Source organism: Crassostrea angulata, chromosome 10 (genome assembly GCF_025612915.1).
Source record: "Crassostrea angulata isolate pt1a10 chromosome 10, ASM2561291v2, whole genome shotgun sequence".
Lineage (NCBI taxonomy): Eukaryota > Metazoa > Mollusca > Bivalvia > Ostreida > Ostreidae > Magallana > Magallana angulata.
Window position 1 is genome coordinate 46,041,136 of NC_069120.1, and position 21,511 is coordinate 46,062,646.

Consider the following 21,511-nt stretch of genomic DNA (forward strand, 5'->3'; position numbering starts at 1 on the left):
TCATGACATAGGAGAGTTCCACAAACGGAGTAAGCAGTAGACACGGTATTGCAGTTTTGGGGGTTATTTTGGGATTTGCGCTAATATAGACATTGCTTATTCATTTCAGTTAAATAAGTTTAGTTTTTGAGATGTTTTTTATCTTAGGAAAAAAGTGTCTTTACCATTTTTCGTTGTTTTACCTTGCAATGCAGAGTTTGTTTATAATTTACAGTATCAGCTGACAATATCATGAATTTGTATTTACATCATGTACATGGTCTGTAGATCTTCGATGCAATATCTGACTTGAAACCATTTCAACAACTGACAACACTTATTTAAATTACAGGTAATAAATGATATTTGTACGATTTGTATTTCAAATCCAATGCATTCCAGCTCGTATAGACACATACACATTATATATTCACTGATTTAGAAATGTTTGTACATAAAAATTGAAAAGAAAATGCTTAAATTTGAATAAAAGCAGAATTATCTCATTTATTTAGTTCTTTATAAATATATCCATATTTGCAAATATTGAGATAAATTATCCCAATTTTTGTTTTAGGTTTTTTTAGTCCTTTAGTGACAATACCTGGCCTTCAGGTGTTAACAGGAAGATGAACTATGCCAGGTACCTCACTCGTGTCAGCGCGGCTAGACAGCACTCAGCCATTCGAGTTCTCAGTAAGTCACCAACCTGAACTACAGTAGACGAGAGGGCCAGATTTAGAACCATATTAACAAGACCGTGAATTTTTGGCAAGATGTACATGTAACTATCTATCTGCATGGAAACAAGTGAAAAATGATGCTGGTTTCATTTGAAATATATACAAATTGCGTAGTCTTAGCTTACAAGCCAGACAAATCTTGTTGATTTCAAAGAGCCATGGTTGAATGGCCTAAAATAGTACATCAAATTGCTTTTGAACATAACTTCCCAAAGTCCAAGCTCTTGTGAAAATGATTTCATTTTCTGTATAATTAATATAATGAAATATGTTGTCTATAGGTATGTTTTGTTATATATATTTAAATTTCACATATTTTTTGCTTGTAAAGTGTGCTAAAAGCTACGACATTTATAACACTCTAACACACAGGCTATCAAAGGTTAAAATTATGAGTCTTATTAAGACGTCATAAACGCTAAACGCTATAAACTGCAACGTCACAAGCAAAAATCAAAGTTCACGCTTGTGGCTGTTACAGTGACTTTTCTATTATTATGAATTAACTTAGCCAGAGGATAAAATAGGAATTTTAATGTATAATTAATCAAATTTGCAGACAAGGCGAGAAGTTTAAAAAATGTAAATACGAGCATTAAACCATTATTTTTTTAAAGATGCAGTCTCATAACTGCAGTGATGTGTGCATTAAAAACAAAGTATATTTCTTACAAATGAAATAGATGTTTATTTTCAGATATACATCCGGCGTATGATTTGTTAACACTGTTTTCATTACCGCACATCATAGCTGATCGCAGAGAACATTTTAGCTTGCAGAGATCAAATTACACAGAAAAGAGCAAGTTCAATTAAAATACATATAGCTATCTCATTTTCTATATAAATATGAAATAGACATACTTTCATTTCTGTTAAATAGGAATAATATTACATCAAAGTTATTGTTTATGCAGGTATACACACTCTGAGATTTAATATATTTGATTTACAGGTAAATATGTAACATTAACTTTGTTCAGGTAAACTTTTATAGTTTAAATTAATTTTTCATTTTTACTGCTTAAATTTATATGAATTACATGTATTTACTAATGTCGTTAAATTTTGAAGTAAAGAATTATGAAATTAGTATTATGATAGAATACTGGATAGGATTTTACATATTTTGTTTGACATCTTGTTGTATACTGCGCATTGAACAACCTTTTACTTTGAAATAAATTTACTTGTTATGAAAAGGCACGAAACGATTAACATGATAGGATAAACGGAAAAACTGTTGAAATTGAACGATAAACCTAGCTGATAGGATATACGCACGATAGGATAGGATTCAACCATGATAGAACAGAATACACGCTTGATACTATAGTTAGGATTGATACACGATACAATAGGACTGATACATGATAGGATAGGATTTTAAAAATTATGTAGTGGGTAAAATAAGTTGTGTTTCTTAATTTCACTAGACTCTATTTAAATTTAAAATTATCTAAAATAAAGTGAATGTAAGTCGCATTGTTTTGAATTACTGAAGCACCAGGCACTTGTAACAAAGATAAGTTATTCTACAATCACAACATGTTTGTGACTAAACATACATTAACAAGTCCACATATTTGTATAAGCTGGACAATTGTCATGTTCAAACTGTTTGAAGCCTGCATATATATTTACGTATATATATACATGTATCCTAGGATAAAGAGCTCTTTAAGAATTGGATATTATTTCATAATACAGTGAACTTTATAAATAGAGAGTTGTTCTTATTTCTGAATTGGATAATTAAACCATGGATTACAAAAGATTTCTAACCGTGTCAAGTTTAAAACGGGAGGATAACTACATGCGTAAAGTGTCAGAAGATTTTGTCAATGGTTTGTAATCAACTTAGATTCTTAATAATTATAACAATTACATATCTCACTTTGTTAGGTAATGAAAGATTTTGTTGTGTTATCGATGTCTGTCTTGCTATTAGAATTACATGTAGAGCTGAACAAGAAGCCTTAAATCCAAAGACGAGCAGAGAAGATGATTCATTAATTAACAAATTTTTAGTTTTTGATCTTTTTTAAGTTTTATTAGGTTGCACAGCTCACTGGAGCAAAGAGAAAATTCGAATTTGACATACTGAATTTTCTGTCCTCAGAATCAAACCCACAATTCCATATAAATTGAATATGGCTACATGCAATGTCATATGTTCTCGCGAGAACAAGTACAAGTGTATTTTAATACATTAAAAACATAAATAAAACATTCTGCTGATCTTAAAAAATGGTTTGAAATGTACTAGTTGTTTTAATCTATTTTCATGGCAAATTGTTTCGAGCATTGTTACTTTGATGAAAATTGCGTGATATGTCTGCATGCACTACATGTACTAAGCTGACATCTCATGTGAACTTTCGTGTAATGAATGAACAGATAGGCTGATCTAACTGTGAGGTTTCCATTGAATGTGAAATTGTGATCTTAAAGTATACTTAAACATAAAATATTTTGTTTTTATTCAATTTTTTTATCACATTGATGCATTCATTAGGTAAACCACACTATATGAATCATGATAAAACATATACATGAACCTGTGTGTATTTAATATTCAAATTATGCTGCGCTAGCCCCAACAGTCGCACCATAAAACATAATACCGCCGTACATGTAATTGGCATTGTTTTGTGTGACTTGTTTCAACACAATACGTTTGAATGTTTAAATTGCATGTTGTAAGAGGTTTTCATTGAAATAATAATTACTGATAGATGCTCCAATCAGACTTTTTCTAATGTTACGTCACCAGATGTGGCATCTTTTTAAATCATTTTTCATGCAGCTCTTGAGATTTGATCTTCAGTGAGTCAACTTGTGAGTTGAGATGCCAGTTTTTCATAAAGACCATTTACAGGAATATCTGAAATGATGGCTGACTTTCTATATTAGGCCTAAAAACTGATTTAAATTACCATATAGTTATCTAGGTGAAGTTATCGTACAACATTATTCTAGTCAGTAAAACTTTAAATAACAACATATGATACTTATTTTGTCTATGGAGGAAATGAAATTTATGCTAAGTCACACATTGACACAGACTAGTTCTAAAACTTGATTTGTAACCAGGTGAAGTTGCTCTTTGCAGAAAAGTTTCGTTATTAATTATTAAATTGATCCTTTATTGAATATCTGATGATTCAAACTTAATTGAATCAGGTGATAACAATTGTTACCTGTTGTTTTCATCTTATATTATTTCATATACACTCATGGTATGATATTCATATTACTGTGAACTTTATGACTAGCGAGTTGTTCTTATTTCTGAATTGGATAAAACCTTGGATTACAAAAGATTTCTCACCGTGTCAAGTCTAAAACGGGAATATAGCTACATGCGTAAACTGTCAGAAGAATTTGTCAATGGTTTGTAATTAACTTAGATTCTTATTGAATATAACAATTACATATCTGACTTTGTTAGGTAATGAAAGATTTTGTTGTGTTATCGATGTCTGTCTTGCTATTAGAATTACATGTAGAGCTGAATAAGAAGCCTTAAATCCAAAGACGGGGCAGAGAAGATGATTCATTAATGAACAAATTTTTAGTTTTCAATCTTTATGGAAGTTTTAATAGCTTGCGAAGCTCGGTGGAGCAAAGAGAAAATTCAAATTTGTAGCCCCAAGTCGCACCATACATGTGCATGTAATTGGCATTGTTTAGTGTGACTTTTATCGATTCATCACAATTTTCAATACATTTAAATGATTTAATTGATTAAATAATTACTGATAGATGCTCCAATCAGACTTTTTCTAATGTTACGTCACCAGATGTGGCATCTTTTTAAATCATTTTGTATGCAGCTCTTGAGATTTGATTTTCAGTGAGTTGAAATGCCAGTGTTCCATACAGACCATTTGCAGGAATATCTGGGTTGCGTTCAAGATCGTAGCAGCTAGCTAGCCTAGCCGCTGGGTCGTAGATATCTAGGTCTATTGAACGGACTGCTAGTTAGTAGTTAGCTGCTGAGTTCTCTGATTTGAAGTTGGAAATATTCAACTAATTACATGGACATAATTTGTTAATTCCAAGCGGAAATATGCATGTTAAAATTTGTTTAAAGTTAAGGATGAACAAAACATCACTAAGTAAATAGATTTCATGTTTGTTACAAAGTGGTAACTAACTAAGGTGGCCATCTTGAATTTGATGCTTAACTTAAAATATTTAGGTTATGAATATCTATGTAGCGGCTAGGCTAGCTTACCGTTCAACTACATAGCTCTATGTATAGCAGCTACAATCTTGAACGCAGCCCAGAACTTTCTATTAGGCCTAAAAACTTATTTAAATTACCATATAGTTATCTAGGTTAAGTTATATGGTAGTACAACATTATTCTAGTCAGTAAAACTTTAAATAACAACATATGATACTTATTTTGTCTATGGAGGAAATAAAATGTATGCTAAGTCACACATTGACACAGACTAGTTCTAAAACTTGATTTGTATAACCAGATGAAGTTGCTCTTTGCAGAAAAGTTTCGTTATTAATTGATCCTTTATCGAATACAGTTAAACATCATTATCTCAAATAAGATGGGACTGGTTTTAAGCTTCGAGATATCCGAGTATTTGAGATATCAAGGATAAAATACTTTAATTGTTTAAGTTTAATTGTTGTGACTTAAAAATCACTTTGACATATCCATTGTATTCGAGATATCGGTGTTCACGATACCAAAGTTCAACTGTATTTACTTCCTCTTGTTGATGTGATATCTAATATGATTCAAACTTAATTGAACCAGGTGATGACAATTGTTACCTGTTGTTTTTATCTTATATTATGTCATAAACATTAAGAGCTCATTGTGGCCAAGGAGAATTTTCAGGATTCTCACATCATTACATACATGTTATTCAAAATATTGGTGTTTGAGATATCAAATAAGTTCATCTGTATTTTACGATGAAATTGCATGTATACTTCCTTTGACAGGGACATTAACATTATCTGTTCCATGTTGTGTACTTACACCCAGAAACCATCCTTGTCCTAAATGTTTACCAAAAGGTATAAATTAGAAACCTTTGTCTGCCCATTAGTGTCATTTTATAACTATTGGAGGAAACTTTTATTTTGTTTTAGTTTTATAACTTCTTAGCTCACCTGACCCAGTTTAAGGCTCAAATGAGGCAAATCTTTTGTTGACTTTTCACATTTTTAACTTTATCCATAGAATCTAATATATCAAAGTATTTTGGCAGCACAAATGATCCTTGGTTGAAGGGACTTCAAGTGTGTTCAGATAAAGTCAGCCACTTCCCTTTCTGTTTAGGGAGTGGTGGATGGAGAATTTAAGGAACTCTCTTTGACAAGAACTAAGTGGCCTTGTATTTTCACATTAACTTCTGTATAAGCTTTTTGTTGCAAGGTATACGTTTGTTTAAACTGTATGACGTTAGTGGTCAGGAAGGGGTCATAGATAAGTGTTCAATGTTTAACAAAAACAGATCTTTTTTTTTTTTAAATTCTGATAAAGAGTTTGAAAGCTACATTAGGATGAATATCAATTCAAGCTTACATAAAGTTATATTCATCCTATTGCCTCAAAGGGCCTTGAAGGATCGAGCCATATTATAAAAATCAAAGTTTTTGATAAGACATACAGCTATCTGAAGGTTTATAAGGGGATTTTTATATAAATTTTTAGTATGTGAAATTATTATCAAACAAGCAAGAATTCAAGAATGAAAAAAATGTGTTTATAATTAAGTTTGTTAAATTTGTTTATAGCAAAGTCCTATATATGGACCTGTGGATCTACCTCTCTATGTCTGTAATTTGTTTTATCAGAATATCTTTAATATTTTACGTTATATCTGTGACTTTTACTATAACCCAGTTCATACTAAATGAATATTTCTGTACACAATCATTTGTTTTGATAAATATTAAATTGGTTTTTGTTTAATTGATAATGTGGATTTGCATGTATACATATACCGGCATATAGACCTATAGTTGAAAGCTTATACGTGTATTATAGACATTGTTGCTCAGGAGAGTGATATAGACCATTGGCTTCACGTACGTTTTATTTGGGGAAAAATTTAATGATGCATGTATATTAAAAAGAATCCCTTTACTTATAGCTGCCTTTGTGCAGGAGAATCCATCCATCATCACCATGGCAGGGGGGATGCCAAACCCTCAAACATTCCCCATACTGGAGGCCACCCTCAAGCTCAGGTATGCTTCAAATGATTGTGAATTTTATCTATGGAGTTTTCCGTATTGAGATTGTATTCTGTATAGATATATTAAGGAATTTCATGCTTGCCATAAATGCATACAAAATGATATGATGAACTTGTTTTATAATCAATGAAACCAAAAAAAATTGATGCCTGCATATATTTTTGTCGTTTTTTGTTTAAGTTTTTGGTTTTTTTTTGTATATTTATAGTACATACAATGTACTTACAAAAAAGTGACATCACTAAATATTTTTAAACATGCATATGGTATATTATTAATCATATGTTGTTATATAAATAGTGCCTGTTTGGGAGGGTAACAGTTGAAATTGACCCCCGAGAAAACCATTGTCAACCGACGCGAAGCGGAGGATGACAATGGTTTTCGAGGGGTGTCAATTTCAACTGTTATCCTCCCAAACAGGCACTATTTATTTTGTTATTCTGAATGTCTTTATTTTTAAGAAAATTTTACTGCTTTTATATAAGAGTAAGGTGAATTCTACAGCGAACCGCACGCGCATAATTATCGCGCATGTAACAATTTGTAATGTAACCCGTTGCTAAGTGCATTGCTAATGCTGAGGGTAATAGAACGGATTATGAACTGCGTCTTAACCAATCAGATTTCAGTATTTAATATGAAAGTATAACAATAATCATTGTCACATGTACAATGTGTGACATTTATTATATTAAGATAGTCATATCATCAAAGACACATATTTAACTTTTATGAAATATATTAAATAAGTCAAATTATTTTTTTTATGAAGAGATGGAAAAACTATTGACATGGATGCCAAAGACATGAAACTTGCATTGCAGTATTCAGGGACAAAGGGGTAAGACTTATAAAAGATGACTGTATACAGTCAAGGTTATTTTCACCCTGTGTTTCTTTCGTTCTTTCTTTTTTTTTTGGCCCTTTTACACTTGCAAACAGTTTCGCCTCCTCTTGAATTCACCCAGTTTGAAATTAGTATTCTTTCTTATTAACACAGTTATTAAAAAATTGTTTTGATAAAAAATAATTGCCTAGTCTTAAATTTACCTGCTGACAATGAGGGTGAGAAGGGCAAAATTAAAAAGGCGGCAATATTTCACTGGATACAGTATATATGATAAGAATCAATTTTGGCCCCCATAAATTAAGCTTAAAGAAGATTTTCATCAATTTGTCCTCATTCATATGTACTTACTACTTCTTTATTTGATATTGGAAACAATATGACTTGCAATCTAAAACGTTAAGACTTAGTTTTTTCTTCATGCTTAATTCATCTGTTAGTAAATTTTGAAAATTCAAGTTATTCATATAGAATGGATGCAAAATTCTAAGTTGCAATTTTTGAAAATGGCTGATGCTATTCTCCAGAGTAAATCATTGGTTGCCATAGTTTTTGTGTACCATTCTAGCATTCTTTGTTCAAACTTTCACCCAAGAACTTATAATAGGGTCGGAACTAGTGTAAAATCAACTTGTGTTGTAGATTGCCCCCGCTTCTGAAGACTTTAACTGAGCTACAGTGCAAAGTTCACAACCCTCCAACTTACAAGGCAGAGAATCACCCAGGTCCAATGGACATCATCGTAACATCTGGCAGTCAGGACGGATTATGTAAGGTGCGGAGCTTTGTAATGGAGGGTCTGACTGGTTGCTATTCAAATTATATAAACTATTATTTGATAGTTGTACAGTATGTACACAGCCAATTGTGTCTAACATGAATTTTATGTGAACAGAGAATTTACATAAAGTTCTTAAATTTTCACCTGAAAATACATCGCCTGAGTTTCACATATTTTCAAAAATATTTTCAAATAAAATTCAAGTGAAACTTCATTAAATTTGTGATAGCTAGAATTCACAAGGTCATATCAAATATACGTAGCTATTTGTAGTTAAATTTTAGTCATGTACTAGCTTTTATTTTCTGTATTTATTATTGTTCATATACTGGGATATTCAGAGTTTTAATGGCTTTCTGCATGTTCTGTAGGTTTTTGAGTCTATGGTCAGTGAGGGGGACAATATACTTCTGGAACACCCAGCATATTCAGGGACTCTGGCTATAGTAAGTATGAATATTATAGTGGTTACCCATATTTTTGGTGATGTGCCTTGGCTATGGAAATTTATTTTTTTTAAAACCTATTGTATAATACTTTGGAAGTATTAACATTTTTAACAGGCCGAGTCTAATTTGTTCTGCCTTAGATTTTTTAATGAAATCTTTTACATCAATTTCTACTGAAATAATAATTATTTTAAGATGAAAAAATCAGACATTTACCACATCGTTTGTTTAGGGGGTCATCTTAAAGTTTATTAATTTTTAACATAGGACCCTAAAGGATTTTGCTCAAGAAATGTATCAGTTTTGCACATTTTTTACTTTTTTTTTTTAACTTCTGCCCTAGGGATTTCTTTTTCTGTTCTACATATGAGAGTTATTGCTAAAAGGCATCAAATGGTCAAAAAAAAAACCTTTTACCTCCTGGTTTGTTCCTGAGGTCTTATCAAAGTTGTTTTTTGTATGCTATTTTCGACAAATTTCGCTGAATATCTGCAGTTGAAACCATAACACCATGGCGTCAACCAAGCAAAAAGATGACATCACAATGCAAATGAAATGCTGCGCAAAAGCGTGTGTACTCGAACTATACTCAGCCTCGTAAATTTTTTTTAATTTCAATGACATAACTTGTAGTATAAATAGAGTTAGACAAAAAAGATTTTAATATGCAATATTGACCCATTAATTCTGCAGCATGTCCATATGGACACAATACTCCTTCCTGTTGCATTAATTTGAGACAGGTACTAGACGATGTAGTTATCAACCCATTGCTGATACATTTTTTAATCCTCAGGTAAAACCTCTCATGACCAATGCAATTCCTGTGGAGTCTGACATCAATGGTTTAAATCCTGCCTCTCTTCGTCAAGCCTTGGCCAAGTGGTCCCCCTCAGATGCCCGAAGTCCAGGGTCCGACGCCCCACGGTTACTGTACCTGGTCCCTAATGGGGGAAACCCAACAGGGGTGGGGCTAACTCTAGAGAGAAAGAAGGAAATTTACAAGATAGCTCAAGACTATGATTTGATTATCCTAGAAGACGACCCCTATTTTTATTTACAATTTTCTAAGGTGAGCTTAAAAGACTTTGAAGGATTTTTTATAAATTAAATTTTATTCTTATAATTAAATTCAAATGTATTGTGTACCAATACTGATATTCTGTAAATTTAAGTTCATATTATATATACTTCCGAACTCCATCTAAAATTGACCGATTAGAGCATATATATAATTAGTGAGGGGATTTTTTATGAAGTAGATGCAAGTTGTAACTTTGCAGCTTAGATTTGTTTCTAAATCCACAATAGTAAAGTTTCCACACTTCTGTTTTTAGCCCTATGTTCCCAGTCTTCTCTCCATGGACACAGATGGACGGGTTGTGAGGTTCGACTCTTTCTCCAAGCTTGTCTCATCAGGGTGAGATAATCACTTAAGTAACCTTAATTCAACTAAAGATCAACGTTCTTTAGAATATTGAACAATATAAAGTTTTTAATCTTCTTTGGTTGGGATGTATTTTTATGTACACTGTCCTCAGCTTAATTTTGCATCTTCTTTCTTTATCAAATCTTATGTTCAAACACTACTGTAAAATTAACATTAAAGTACTCAAAATTTAACTGTGTCATCTTTACAGTTGATACACATTATCTTAGCAGATTTAATTAGCTTCTAAGTGTTTTTACTTGAATTAGCAGACAAGAAGAAAAGTTTTAAAGGGGACTGCTAAAATTTGATTACTGTGGAATTATTTTATTGAGGAGGTCAATGTTTCAGGGTAACCAAAATTTGCGTGGTTTTGGGGAATGAAATTTTGTTGGTAGCAAGTTTGGGATAATTTTATAAATATTAAGCAAATACTTTATATATGTTCATGGAGATGTAAATGCATGGACAAGGGTTGTCCACTAAAGACATGAACATAGATCCCCCAAGAACAATGATGATTCCACAGTATTTGATTACTAAGGTATTTTGTTTGACTTTTGTTGACTTTTTTTAAATTGTAGAATGAGGATGGGGTTATACAGTACGCAGGATAAGCTTGGCCTTTGTTGTTTGTTGTACATGTACTGTAGAATTAGGGCAGGGTTATTACAGTACTCTGTATGTCTTTGACCTTTGCTCTGTGTTGTAGAATGAGGGTGGGGTTTGTGACTGGCCCGCGGCCCCTGTTGGAGAGACTAGAACTACACATGCAGAGTTCTGTGATGCATTGCAGTGGCGTCTCTCAGGTACACACCTGTACAAACTTATGATTACTTGTATATAAACTGTTCAAACTTATAATCACTTGTATTTTTCCTGTACATCTTTAATGTAGAATTTATTTCTTAATATACCAGATAAAAAAAAGTTAATTCCACTATATTTTCATTTTTTTTTATCTCGTAAAAATTGATACATACCCCAAAATACCTATTGATATTCAGTACACGTATTTCATTTTTATAATCCATTGTGTGTGCTAAATGGGTTTTTTTTAAAATTCAAACTCAGATGATGCTGTATAAAGTACTAGAGGACTGGGGAATTGATGGATTCTTGAAGCATGCAGAGAACACTGCTGAACTTTATAAAACAAAGAGGGATCAGTGTCTAGCAGCTATGGAAAAACATCTCAAAGGTAGAATATATTAATGCTCAAAATTTCAAATATAGTGCATATTTATGTATAGATTATATCTAAAATCCACTTTATATATCCTACGTAATTCTTGCCCTAGGACTGGCGGAGTGGACCGTTCCGTCCGGTGGCATGTTCGTGTGGATCAAACTCCATGTGGAGGACTCTCATACACTGATCACGGTCAAGGCCAAGGAGAAAGGCATCCTGTTTGTGCCGGGGAGCGTCTTCATGCTGGACTCCTCCCAACCCTCCCCCTACATCAGGGCCTCGTACTCCAACTGTACAGAGGAGCAGATGAACACAGTAAGGAGAGAGAGAGAGAGAGAGAGAGAGAGAGAGAGAGAGAGAGAGGGGTCTATCATCTCATTAAATGTGTGCATGTTTGGGGGATCTCATCTTTGTTTCTCACCCAGAATATTAACTTCCATTGTTTTCTATTTTATAGGCTTTTCAACGGCTAGCAGAAATACTTCGAGAAGCTTAGTTCAGAATCACTACTTTCCTCAAAGGAAGAATTTTAAAGAGGTTATGATACATTAATTAACAAAACATTTTTTGACAAGGCACATAAAACAGAGATTTGCATTGATAGATGCATTGATAATCAATGTGTTCAGTTTTATGGAGGGAATGGGATATTTTATACAAGCTTTACTTCTTGAATAGTTTGCAAAATGCATATATACAGTACATGCATTTAAAAAAAGGTTTATGGTGAAATATATTTTATAAGCAGATGTACATTTTAATGTTTATAACTTTATACAAAAGAATGATTGAACATTGTATACATATAAAACATTCAATCAATTGAATACAATCAATTGATTGTCATGACTTTTAAATATAAAGGTTTTTTTAATCTAACCTTTTAGAATAATTTTATTGAAGATGAATTTCATGCACAGACCTAGAGAGGGTTAAGGGGGTCCAGACCCCCTCCCCTTGCAAAATTCAATTTTCTTGAATCTACAATTTGCAAAATATGCCTCAGACCCCCCCCCCCCCCTTCCTTACCAGCAAACTCAAACAACCGTCGGACCCCCGTGGAAAAAATTCTGGATTCGTGCATGCTGAATATGTTTTATGTGTATTTAAAAGTTGAAGTGAAGAATCAAGGTTTGTTGTAATACTCAGAAAATAAAAACTTAACAATCTAACGCTTCATGTCTTTCTCTTTAATATTAGCTGTACAGAATAACACGATTTTATTTTGGTTTCTTAAGTTTCTTTGTATATTAAAACCTCAGTATCCGAGTTGAGCCGCATTTTATATGCGTAATATCATCATATATATATTTTGGTTATAGACCATATGCCAATTTTCTGAAGTATAATGCAATTCAGAGGCGGACCCAGCAATTCGGAAAAGGGGGGGGGGGGGGTCCAACTGATGAAAATCAATACGTACAAAATTCATTATCTGTCAATAAACAAGCGGGTCATGTAATTTTATTTTTATTTTTCGTACGAAACGAAGTAAAACTTATCTATTATAATACTTAAGTTAATAAACTAAACAATACATTTGAAAGCTGCTTTTAAAGTAAAACGAATGCGTGTACTCGTACTTGAACGTCGTTTTACTCGATGGCTTGTCGGTTCAAAACTGTATGAACTACTATCGATTTTTTAAAGAAATAGAGTAGAAAATACATTGTATATGTTATTGTAAATCTATGTTTTTAGCAATAGTCTGCTTAAGTTATTGTTTTGTATTTCTTTTTATTTTTCACATGTTTACTCAGTGTATTAAACAATGGATGCTGAAGGGGAGTGCTTATTTCGATAAAAATTTGATAGGGTTTTTTCATATTAGAACAAATATACGGTACATTGTACGAAATTCTTTAAATAAGCAATTTAAAAAGCATTTATTTGAGATAACTACAGTATTTATATTATAAATGGGGAAAATTGCCTTTAAATAGACATTTAAAATTTTCAAAAAAATTCACGTCCCAGAGAAAGGGGGGGTTCCGACCCCCGGAACCCCCCCCCCCCTGGATCCGCCAATGCAATTAAAATATAATCTTGTTCATATAAGTCCTGTTTGCTTGGAAAAAAAATTCACCAAGAATCAATCCGCCCTCAAGCCAGAGTCCGGTAAGATAAAAGTAGCTGTTATCTCCCTTTTGCCACTTCCCTCCCTAGCTTTATGAACATGAAAAAGATACATGTACCGTGGTTTTGTACGGATACTCTATAATATGTATTTTAAAAGCGCCTAATATGATCTGAAACTCTGTGTGCAATATAAATGTATTTTTTTGCAAAAAGCTCGCTGCGCTTTTTACTGGAATAGGACGATCCTAAGTTAACGAAGTATTTGCAGTGTACGTTACAGATAAAGAAATACAGGAAAAGGAAATTCTTTAAGGTGGTGTGGGACACTTCCATGATGTGACGTACTATTTATCGAAATAAACAATAAAATCAAGTGTAATCTTATAAATAGTTTCTTTCCCAAAAGTTGTCACCTAACAGTGTAGCACAGTGGGTAAGAGATTTGAAAAAAATTTCTTTCCAAAATTTTTTTAAACGTAAATATAAAAATTTTAAACCAGTGAAAGTATATTGATTATAATGTACTTTATTTACATTAACATCGACAGATGTCCCTTAATACCACCTTAAATACAGCGCGTATTAAAAATAATGAAAAAAAATATACATGTAGGTTCGAGAAAATTGATGTTTGTTCATTACGTTTATAAAATTAACACGTTGAAGTAGCTATGTTGAGCTAATTGATACATTCCCCTTGGCTATAGAACCATTTTAACAAGACCTTGGACTTTCGGTTGGACGAAGCTATCTATTTCTTGCGTCAAAACAGTTAAAATGACGCAGTTTCAAGCGTAATATGCACCGATTGCGTAGTCTTAAATAAAACCCACACAGATCTTGTTGATTTCAAAGAGCCATGGCTTAGTGGCCAGCAATGAAATAGACATGCCTACGTCACATTGCTGTTTCATACAACTACCCAAAGTCCAAGCTCTTGTTAAAATTGTTCTAATTATCTCAATGGCTGGTTCTGCAGACGAGAATTGTTAAAGCAACAACGGATTGGTGTTTTACCATCTCTCTCTCTCTCTCAAAAAAAAAGTATGACTACTCCTTTAATGAAACCAATTAGAAGCATATAAAAGATAATATAAAAGATATGAAAAGCTACATTAGTTATTTACGTTATTATATATTGTATCCAAATAGCGTGTAAGCGGCTTAAGAATTTACAACGGCAATCTAAAACATACATTTTCACTTTTATGTACATGTAATCATAATTGATTTTACGTTATTTATGTTATTTTCTTTAATGCTCGCTACTTTCATAGCCCAAATGATCAACGGTAAAAAGCATTTTACCAATTTTTAGAACCTGGAATCTGTTTGATGTTTTTTTATAGAAAGTTACAAGTAAAAGTATATACTTAGGTTAAATTAAGGTTACATAGACATAATCAAAGTACTGAAGTACTGACGGGAGTTGATTTTATCGATTATTAATTATTTTAAAATCAACTTATCTTGCATGGCAATTAGTTTTTAGTCTGTATTGAATTACGCGCTTTTTTATTAGGGTTATGAATTTTTAGACTTTTCCAACAAGAATTTCGATAAACCCCATATGAATCATGTTGTGTAATATTTAAAGATAGATTTCAAACTATGAATTAGAAATCGAAACAATTCTAAAAATCGTATGGATCCAAGCACTATTGAGATCGAACTCTAGTCTTGTTCAACCAGACGCTCGGCTGTCTCCGTTAATCTCCGACAAGCAAGAGAGCCTCTCTGCTTGTCGGAGATTTACGGAGACAGCTGAGCGTCTGGTTGAACGAGACTTTATTGAACTCTGGCGTAGGAACACATGAGACTACAAAAATATCTAAATTGTTCGTATTATAAAAAATCTGACTATTTTCAAATTGTTTATAGATAAGTTTCCTTGAAAAACAATGCTTCAGCATACATTTTTACATCGAATTTTTCTTTTATTTTCAAGAACTAAGTTTTGTTAGCGGTGATGATTTGTGTTTAGGTCCAAACACTGTTTCACTTTCGGTTTGCAGGAGAGTTGATTAAAATCAACTCCCAAAAAGCATAAGTTCTATTTTGTTGCCTGTTTGTGATTTACGTGGTTTTTGTGTTGCTAAAACTGTATAGATCGAGCTTGAAATAACTCACGACGAGTTACTAGTACCTTTTTCACTTAAAAGGGGCATAATTTAACATTATTAACATTTTTATCGGAGATTTTTTCTGAAAAAAGCAGTAATCATTTTTTTAAGGAAACAAATTTTAAAACAGTTTTTAAAAGAAGGCTTATTTTTAGCCAGTACAGTTTGTCGTTCATGTGCCAGTAAATTTCTCATAAAACTCTGTTATTCAACTTGTTTGTTCTGGCTTGGTTCATAAAAACTAGTAACTGTATGCTTTTTTAGAAATTACCTGATTACTTTCTGAAGAAAAAAGCGGGGGAAATTTTCAGTAGATGTATTTAGATATTATTTATAAATATTATATGTATTTGCATTTTACGTAAATAAACGTAAACTATAGTTTTCAAAGGTGAAATAAGGTTTCACAGATTGGTGAAAATTATAGTTAACGAATCGTTAACTAAAATGTGCAGTTCATAAACTATAGTTAACAGTCGATCAACCTAGTTTAGCAACTGTACAGGGAACTATGTTAAGTTCATTTTTGGGGTTAAATTTGGCGTGCCATAGACATGTACATGTATAATTAACAGAGACGGCAAAAACCTGCAACATGTAATAAAAATACATCAGAGAGCTATGCTAACGTATTTGATTTGAAACATATACAATAGAACAATAAACAAGTACAAAAAACGGATGTAACGATAAGGTAAAATATTGGTAATAACTCTTCACTTTAGTATAAATAACTAAGCATTACACGTGTAATTGAATGTACATGTATATGTGTTTTCTTTGTTTCGGAATGGGAAAGGGAGGCGGGGTTGAGCATGTTGAGGGGGAGACATTTTTGTATGCTTGCGCACTGACCAATAACGATTATCAAACTCTTACATTATAGTAAAGCATTAACTATGAAGACATAGCACTGTAGAGAATATGTTACATTAAAAGTTTAAAATCGAAGATTTCTAAACTTATCTATAACAATCTGGTTATCAATTTAAAATTTACAAGCTGCTATAATAACTGAAGGTTTTTTTTCTCTCAGATTAATTACGCAATTGAGTTTGTAACAAAAAAAGAGGAAATAACCAAACAAACGGAGATGCTTTCATTTGACAAAAATGTTAATCCTCTTGACACTAGTCTTTGATATCTTCTTTACTTAATCTCCAGGCAAATTAAATAATTGTTGGACAATAGAAGTGTGAAATTATCGTAACAGCTAGATGTGTGAATGTTTATTTTTCTGGCATGTCATTACCATCTCTTTGTCATCGAAAAAAAAAAAGCAATGCCAGTCAAAAAAAAAAATAATTGTAACAGAGAATGGTTTAAGATCTGGAAGAGAACGGTTGGGCTAACTGTGCTGGAACCCCGCACGTTAGCATAGAGTGTTAGGTTGGGCTAACTGTGCTGGAACCCCGCACGTTAGTGGAGTGTGTGTGATATCGGACTAGCTGTGCTGGATTTCCGCTTGTTAGTGTTGATTTTGTGCACAGAATTATATCGGACTGTCCGTGCTGGAATCTCCGCACGTTATTAAGTTGTTCTCTCGGAACTCCGAGAATCGGTTTTCCTTGGAATCCCATGTACCGTTTATTTACCAACTTAAATACAACTTGTTGAACTTTTGTTTCGTTTTGGAGTTTTTTTATTCAGCGTAAGCTTGAGCGAGTGTAACGAATTGAGCTTTCCCCTGAATTCACCATATGGATTTTAAGAACTTTTATATTTCAATTTACAGTCTAGAATACAAATCAAATACAAGATACGTTCGATCGTGAAAGTTGGCTAGTAGTTTTAGTAGAAAGCCGATTGGCATGCTACCGGGCTAACCGCAACTTCACGGAAAATTCGCGATAGGAATTTTACATTTAAAATTCATTGGTAAAAATTGGTGTGAGAATCGAATTGTTCCCCGTCCTCTCAACTGAGCGGGTGATAGAAACTCTAACGTCACGATGAATCAACAAGTGCGACCGTCAATCCGCAAAAAGTCCGAAAAACAGAAACTACGGGACAGGAATCGTATGCAGCAGTTTTTGGATAAGAAATTCCAGGGATCTCCGAACTCTGTGTCTCCGCCCGCTACTAACGTTACCATCATAACGACGCATTCGGAAGAAAATCCAACGCAAGCTTTCCATGCGGATTTGGAATTGACCACCATCACTCTATGTCCAACTGATGTAGTGGAAACCCGTACAAACACCGTGGACGAAATAATTAAAGAAAATTCCAAACTGAGAGAACTTACAAAATCTTATGAGAGAAATATTAAAGACCTGAATGGACAGTTAATTATATTACAGACCCTGTTACAAAAACCATCGAAATGTTCTGCCTTACAGAGCAATTTATTAGACGCTAAATGGCTTTGAATTAACTTATATTGTGAATTTTTGTCAAATATGTATGTTTGCATTGTTTTTAAAGCTTCAATTTTGTTTCAAAGTAGAACTCTGGGACAGTGTTCATTAAGGCTGTGAGAGAGATTGTTATAGATAAGTTTAGAAATCTTCGATTTTAAACTTTTAATGTAACAGGTTATCAATTTAAAATTTACAAGCTGCTATAATAACTGCATGCGCGCGCGAAGGTTTTTTTTTCTCTCAGATTAATTACGCAATTGAGTTTGTAACAAAAAAAGAGGAAATAACCAAACAAACGGAGATGCTTTCATTTGACAAAAATGTTAATCCTCTTGACACTAGTCTTTGATATCTTCTTTACTTAATCTCCAGGCAAATTAAATAATTGTTGGACAATAGAAGTGTGAAATTATCGTAACAGCTAGATGTGTGAATGTTTATTTTTCTGGCATGTCATTACCATCTCTTTGTCATCGAAAAAAAAGCAATGCCTGTCAAAAAAAAAATAATTGTAACAGAGAATGGTTTAAGATCTGGAAGAGAACGGTTGGGCTAACTGTGCTGGAACCCCGCACGTTAGCATAGAGTGTTAGGTTGGGCTAACTGTGCTGGAACCCCGCACGTTAGTGGAGTGTGTGTGATATCGGGCTAGCTGTGCTGGATTTCCGCTTGTTAGTGTTGATTTTGTGCACAGAATTATATCGGACTGTCCGTGCTGGAATCTCCGCACGTTAATAAGTTGTTCTCTCGGAATTCCGAGAATCGGTTTTCCTTGGAATCCCATGTACCGTTTATTTACCAACTTAAATACAACTTGTTGAACTTTTGTTTCGTTTTGGAGTTTTTTTATTCAGCGTAAGCTTGAGCGAGTGTAACGAATTGAGCTTTCCCCTGAATTCACCATATGGATTTTAAGAACTTTTATATTTCAATTTACAGTCTAGAATACAAATCAAATACAAGATACGTTCGATCGTGAAAGTTGGCTAGTATTTTTAGTAGAAAGCCGATTGGCATGCTACCGGGCTAACCGCAACTTCACGGAAAATTCGCGATAGGAACTTTACACTTAAAATTCATTGGTGAAAATTACACTACAGCAATATCTGCCTATAACATCAAGAGGTGGTTTGCTGTAAACCCGTACGTAATAGGGATTTATACAGTAGACCCTAGTGTCCTCTCTCCAATCCTTCTAGCATCATAAGATTCCTTTTACGAATAAAAAGCTATATTAGCGTTGAAAATCAATGAAGAGTTTTATTAGGGACCATACAAGCCTTTCTTAGCATCCTAGCATCCCATTAAAACAGCTAGATGATCCTTGTTAAATAAACCTATAAAACTTGTACTTTAACGAATTACAAAACGCCAAAATTAGTTTCTTAAAATTATATCACATCGAAATTGTAGTTTTAAACAACAGTTAGGCTAAATTTGTATCTTTTATATAGCAACCATGATAATGCTTGCATTGTTTCTACCTTTGTTTCACGAAAATTAAATGTAAAAACGATGCATAGCTTTTGACAGTTCCTCTGTGCGAACGTCAAATCAGTTTAAATTAGTTAAGCAATGTTCCTTCGCCATGTTTCAGATTCTCTACGTCATTTTGTAAATTGGTTAAGAGAACATCCCAATAAAAAATGCTGGAAACAATAGTCTGACGTCTATTTCGCTGGGTTTGGTAAAAAAAATTAATGAACCCGTTTTATTTGAAGGGAACTGTCCACCGTATTGATCTGTGTCGCCCGCTGCTCGTGCGATTATCTCGGTAGATTGTAAACAATCGAAGATCAAGGCCGCTAAGGTTTGCATGTTATTGACATTTTTCAGCTTCATAAAAAAAGGGAATTATTCAGGATTTCAAATGATCTATTCTCAAGCTAGCGTCAATCGCCATATTGATCATGACGTCAGATGAATTCGTAGTAGATGGTATTCTCAACTTTAAAAAAAAATCGTTTCTCGGTCAAAATTGGTGTCACGTGATTTATACTCACCAACACAACAATCAGTTCCTCCCAATAATGCTCTTAAGCTCCAAATCACCTTTTTTTTTAAATGCCAAACAGCGCCTCGTTCCCAATGGCATTTCGATAAGACGAGATCTATACCTCAACTATTATAAAGACTACTAATCTAGTTGTAAGTGCCTAACTGTTTCTTCCATCTCTCCCATTCTGTTTGTAAACAGCGTGCGAGTCTGTTGATATTATTCCCCTGCGTGGCCCAAACTGACCGATGACCCTTGGTGGTTTATTTTCATTTTTGTTCTTCGTTTTATTTTATTTTCTCGGTTATTTGCAAAAAGCAATGACAATAAAACTAAGAACAACATTCAATGTCACTATCATATTTCTTTTTACCCGGATTCCTTCGTGCAATTTGACATGTTAAAGCTTTCAGATGAAAACTTCTCGCGAGTATGTAATATAGAGAGCGTTTGTTGGTTTAAAAGGAGCATAAGTTTCTAGACACCTGGTTGCGTTGTAATTAAAGCAATACCTGTAATTTAGGTTTATTAGTAGCCTGACTACATTCAACAAATGACATACACAACAAGTCGTATCCAAGATAGCCAATATAAGAGAGAGAGAGAGAGAGAGAGAGAGAGAGAGAGAGAGAGAGAGAGAGAGAATTTTTATCTAACTTTTATTGCAAGAATCAAACGATAATTATTTTTAGAACATCTGATTTGCTGCGACTAATGGAGAAACAATTGATAGACTCCAAATCTCGAAGGAGAATCTGAATTTAATTCTTTAATTTACACAGAATTCACAATATATGTATTGTCTTTTGGTAACCTAAAACCATCAAGTCTTCTTAAAGTTCTCATTCTATCTAGAATTTTATTGACATAGAAAACCGGTTGTGCAACGAAACTTTGCTTACGACCGCAACTTTTTGTTTTTCCCCCCTATTTAATTTCCCTTTAAAATGTAAGACTAGAGAAAAACACATCTTGGAATCATCGATTTGTTCGTCAGCTTGCCTCAGTCAAGGCTTGAAGTGGGAGGCGGAACCGCATTAACCGTTCTATGAACCCTTCTGCCTGCTAGGAGCCGGAATTCATTTCCAGAATTAATTCTTTCTTTTCGATTCTACGATGTATCATAACAAATTTGTTTTCACGCTTGTGACACTTTCTCCACTTCATTACGAACTATTCGGAGACTTTTTTCTTACCTCATCTTGTGTAAACTGGTTTTATAGCTATATTTAATTTGTTTGTTTATATGATGTGTCTATATAACGCATGATTATTTGAACCTTA

At 33.2% G+C, this 21,511-nt stretch overlaps 1 protein-coding gene across 4 annotated transcripts; it reads left to right on the forward strand.

Annotated features, from left to right (window-relative positions):
• Positions 1-6: 6 nt before the first annotated feature.
• LOC128166494 (kynurenine/alpha-aminoadipate aminotransferase, mitochondrial-like) lies at positions 7-12,838 on the forward strand. Of its 4 annotated transcripts, none has more exons than XM_052831693.1 (13): positions 7-29; positions 215-331; positions 557-675; positions 6,860-6,956; positions 7,741-7,809; positions 8,458-8,590; positions 8,968-9,042; positions 9,842-10,117; positions 10,383-10,465; positions 11,187-11,283; positions 11,549-11,675; positions 11,776-11,981; positions 12,124-12,838. In XM_052831693.1, the coding sequence occupies exons 3-13, from the start codon at positions 609-611 to the stop codon at positions 12,160-12,162; spliced, it is 1,269 nt and encodes a 422-aa protein (XP_052687653.1). In that variant the 5' UTR covers positions 7-29; positions 215-331; positions 557-608; the 3' UTR covers positions 12,163-12,838. The 4 variants fall into 4 exon arrangements, with proteins under 4 accessions (XP_052687653.1, XP_052687652.1, XP_052687651.1 ...); XM_052831692.1 differs by having other exon boundaries at positions 10-45; XM_052831691.1 differs by lacking the exons at positions 7-29; positions 215-331; positions 557-675 and adding an exon at positions 2,413-2,569.
• The last annotated feature ends 8,673 nt before the right edge of the window (positions 12,839-21,511 follow it).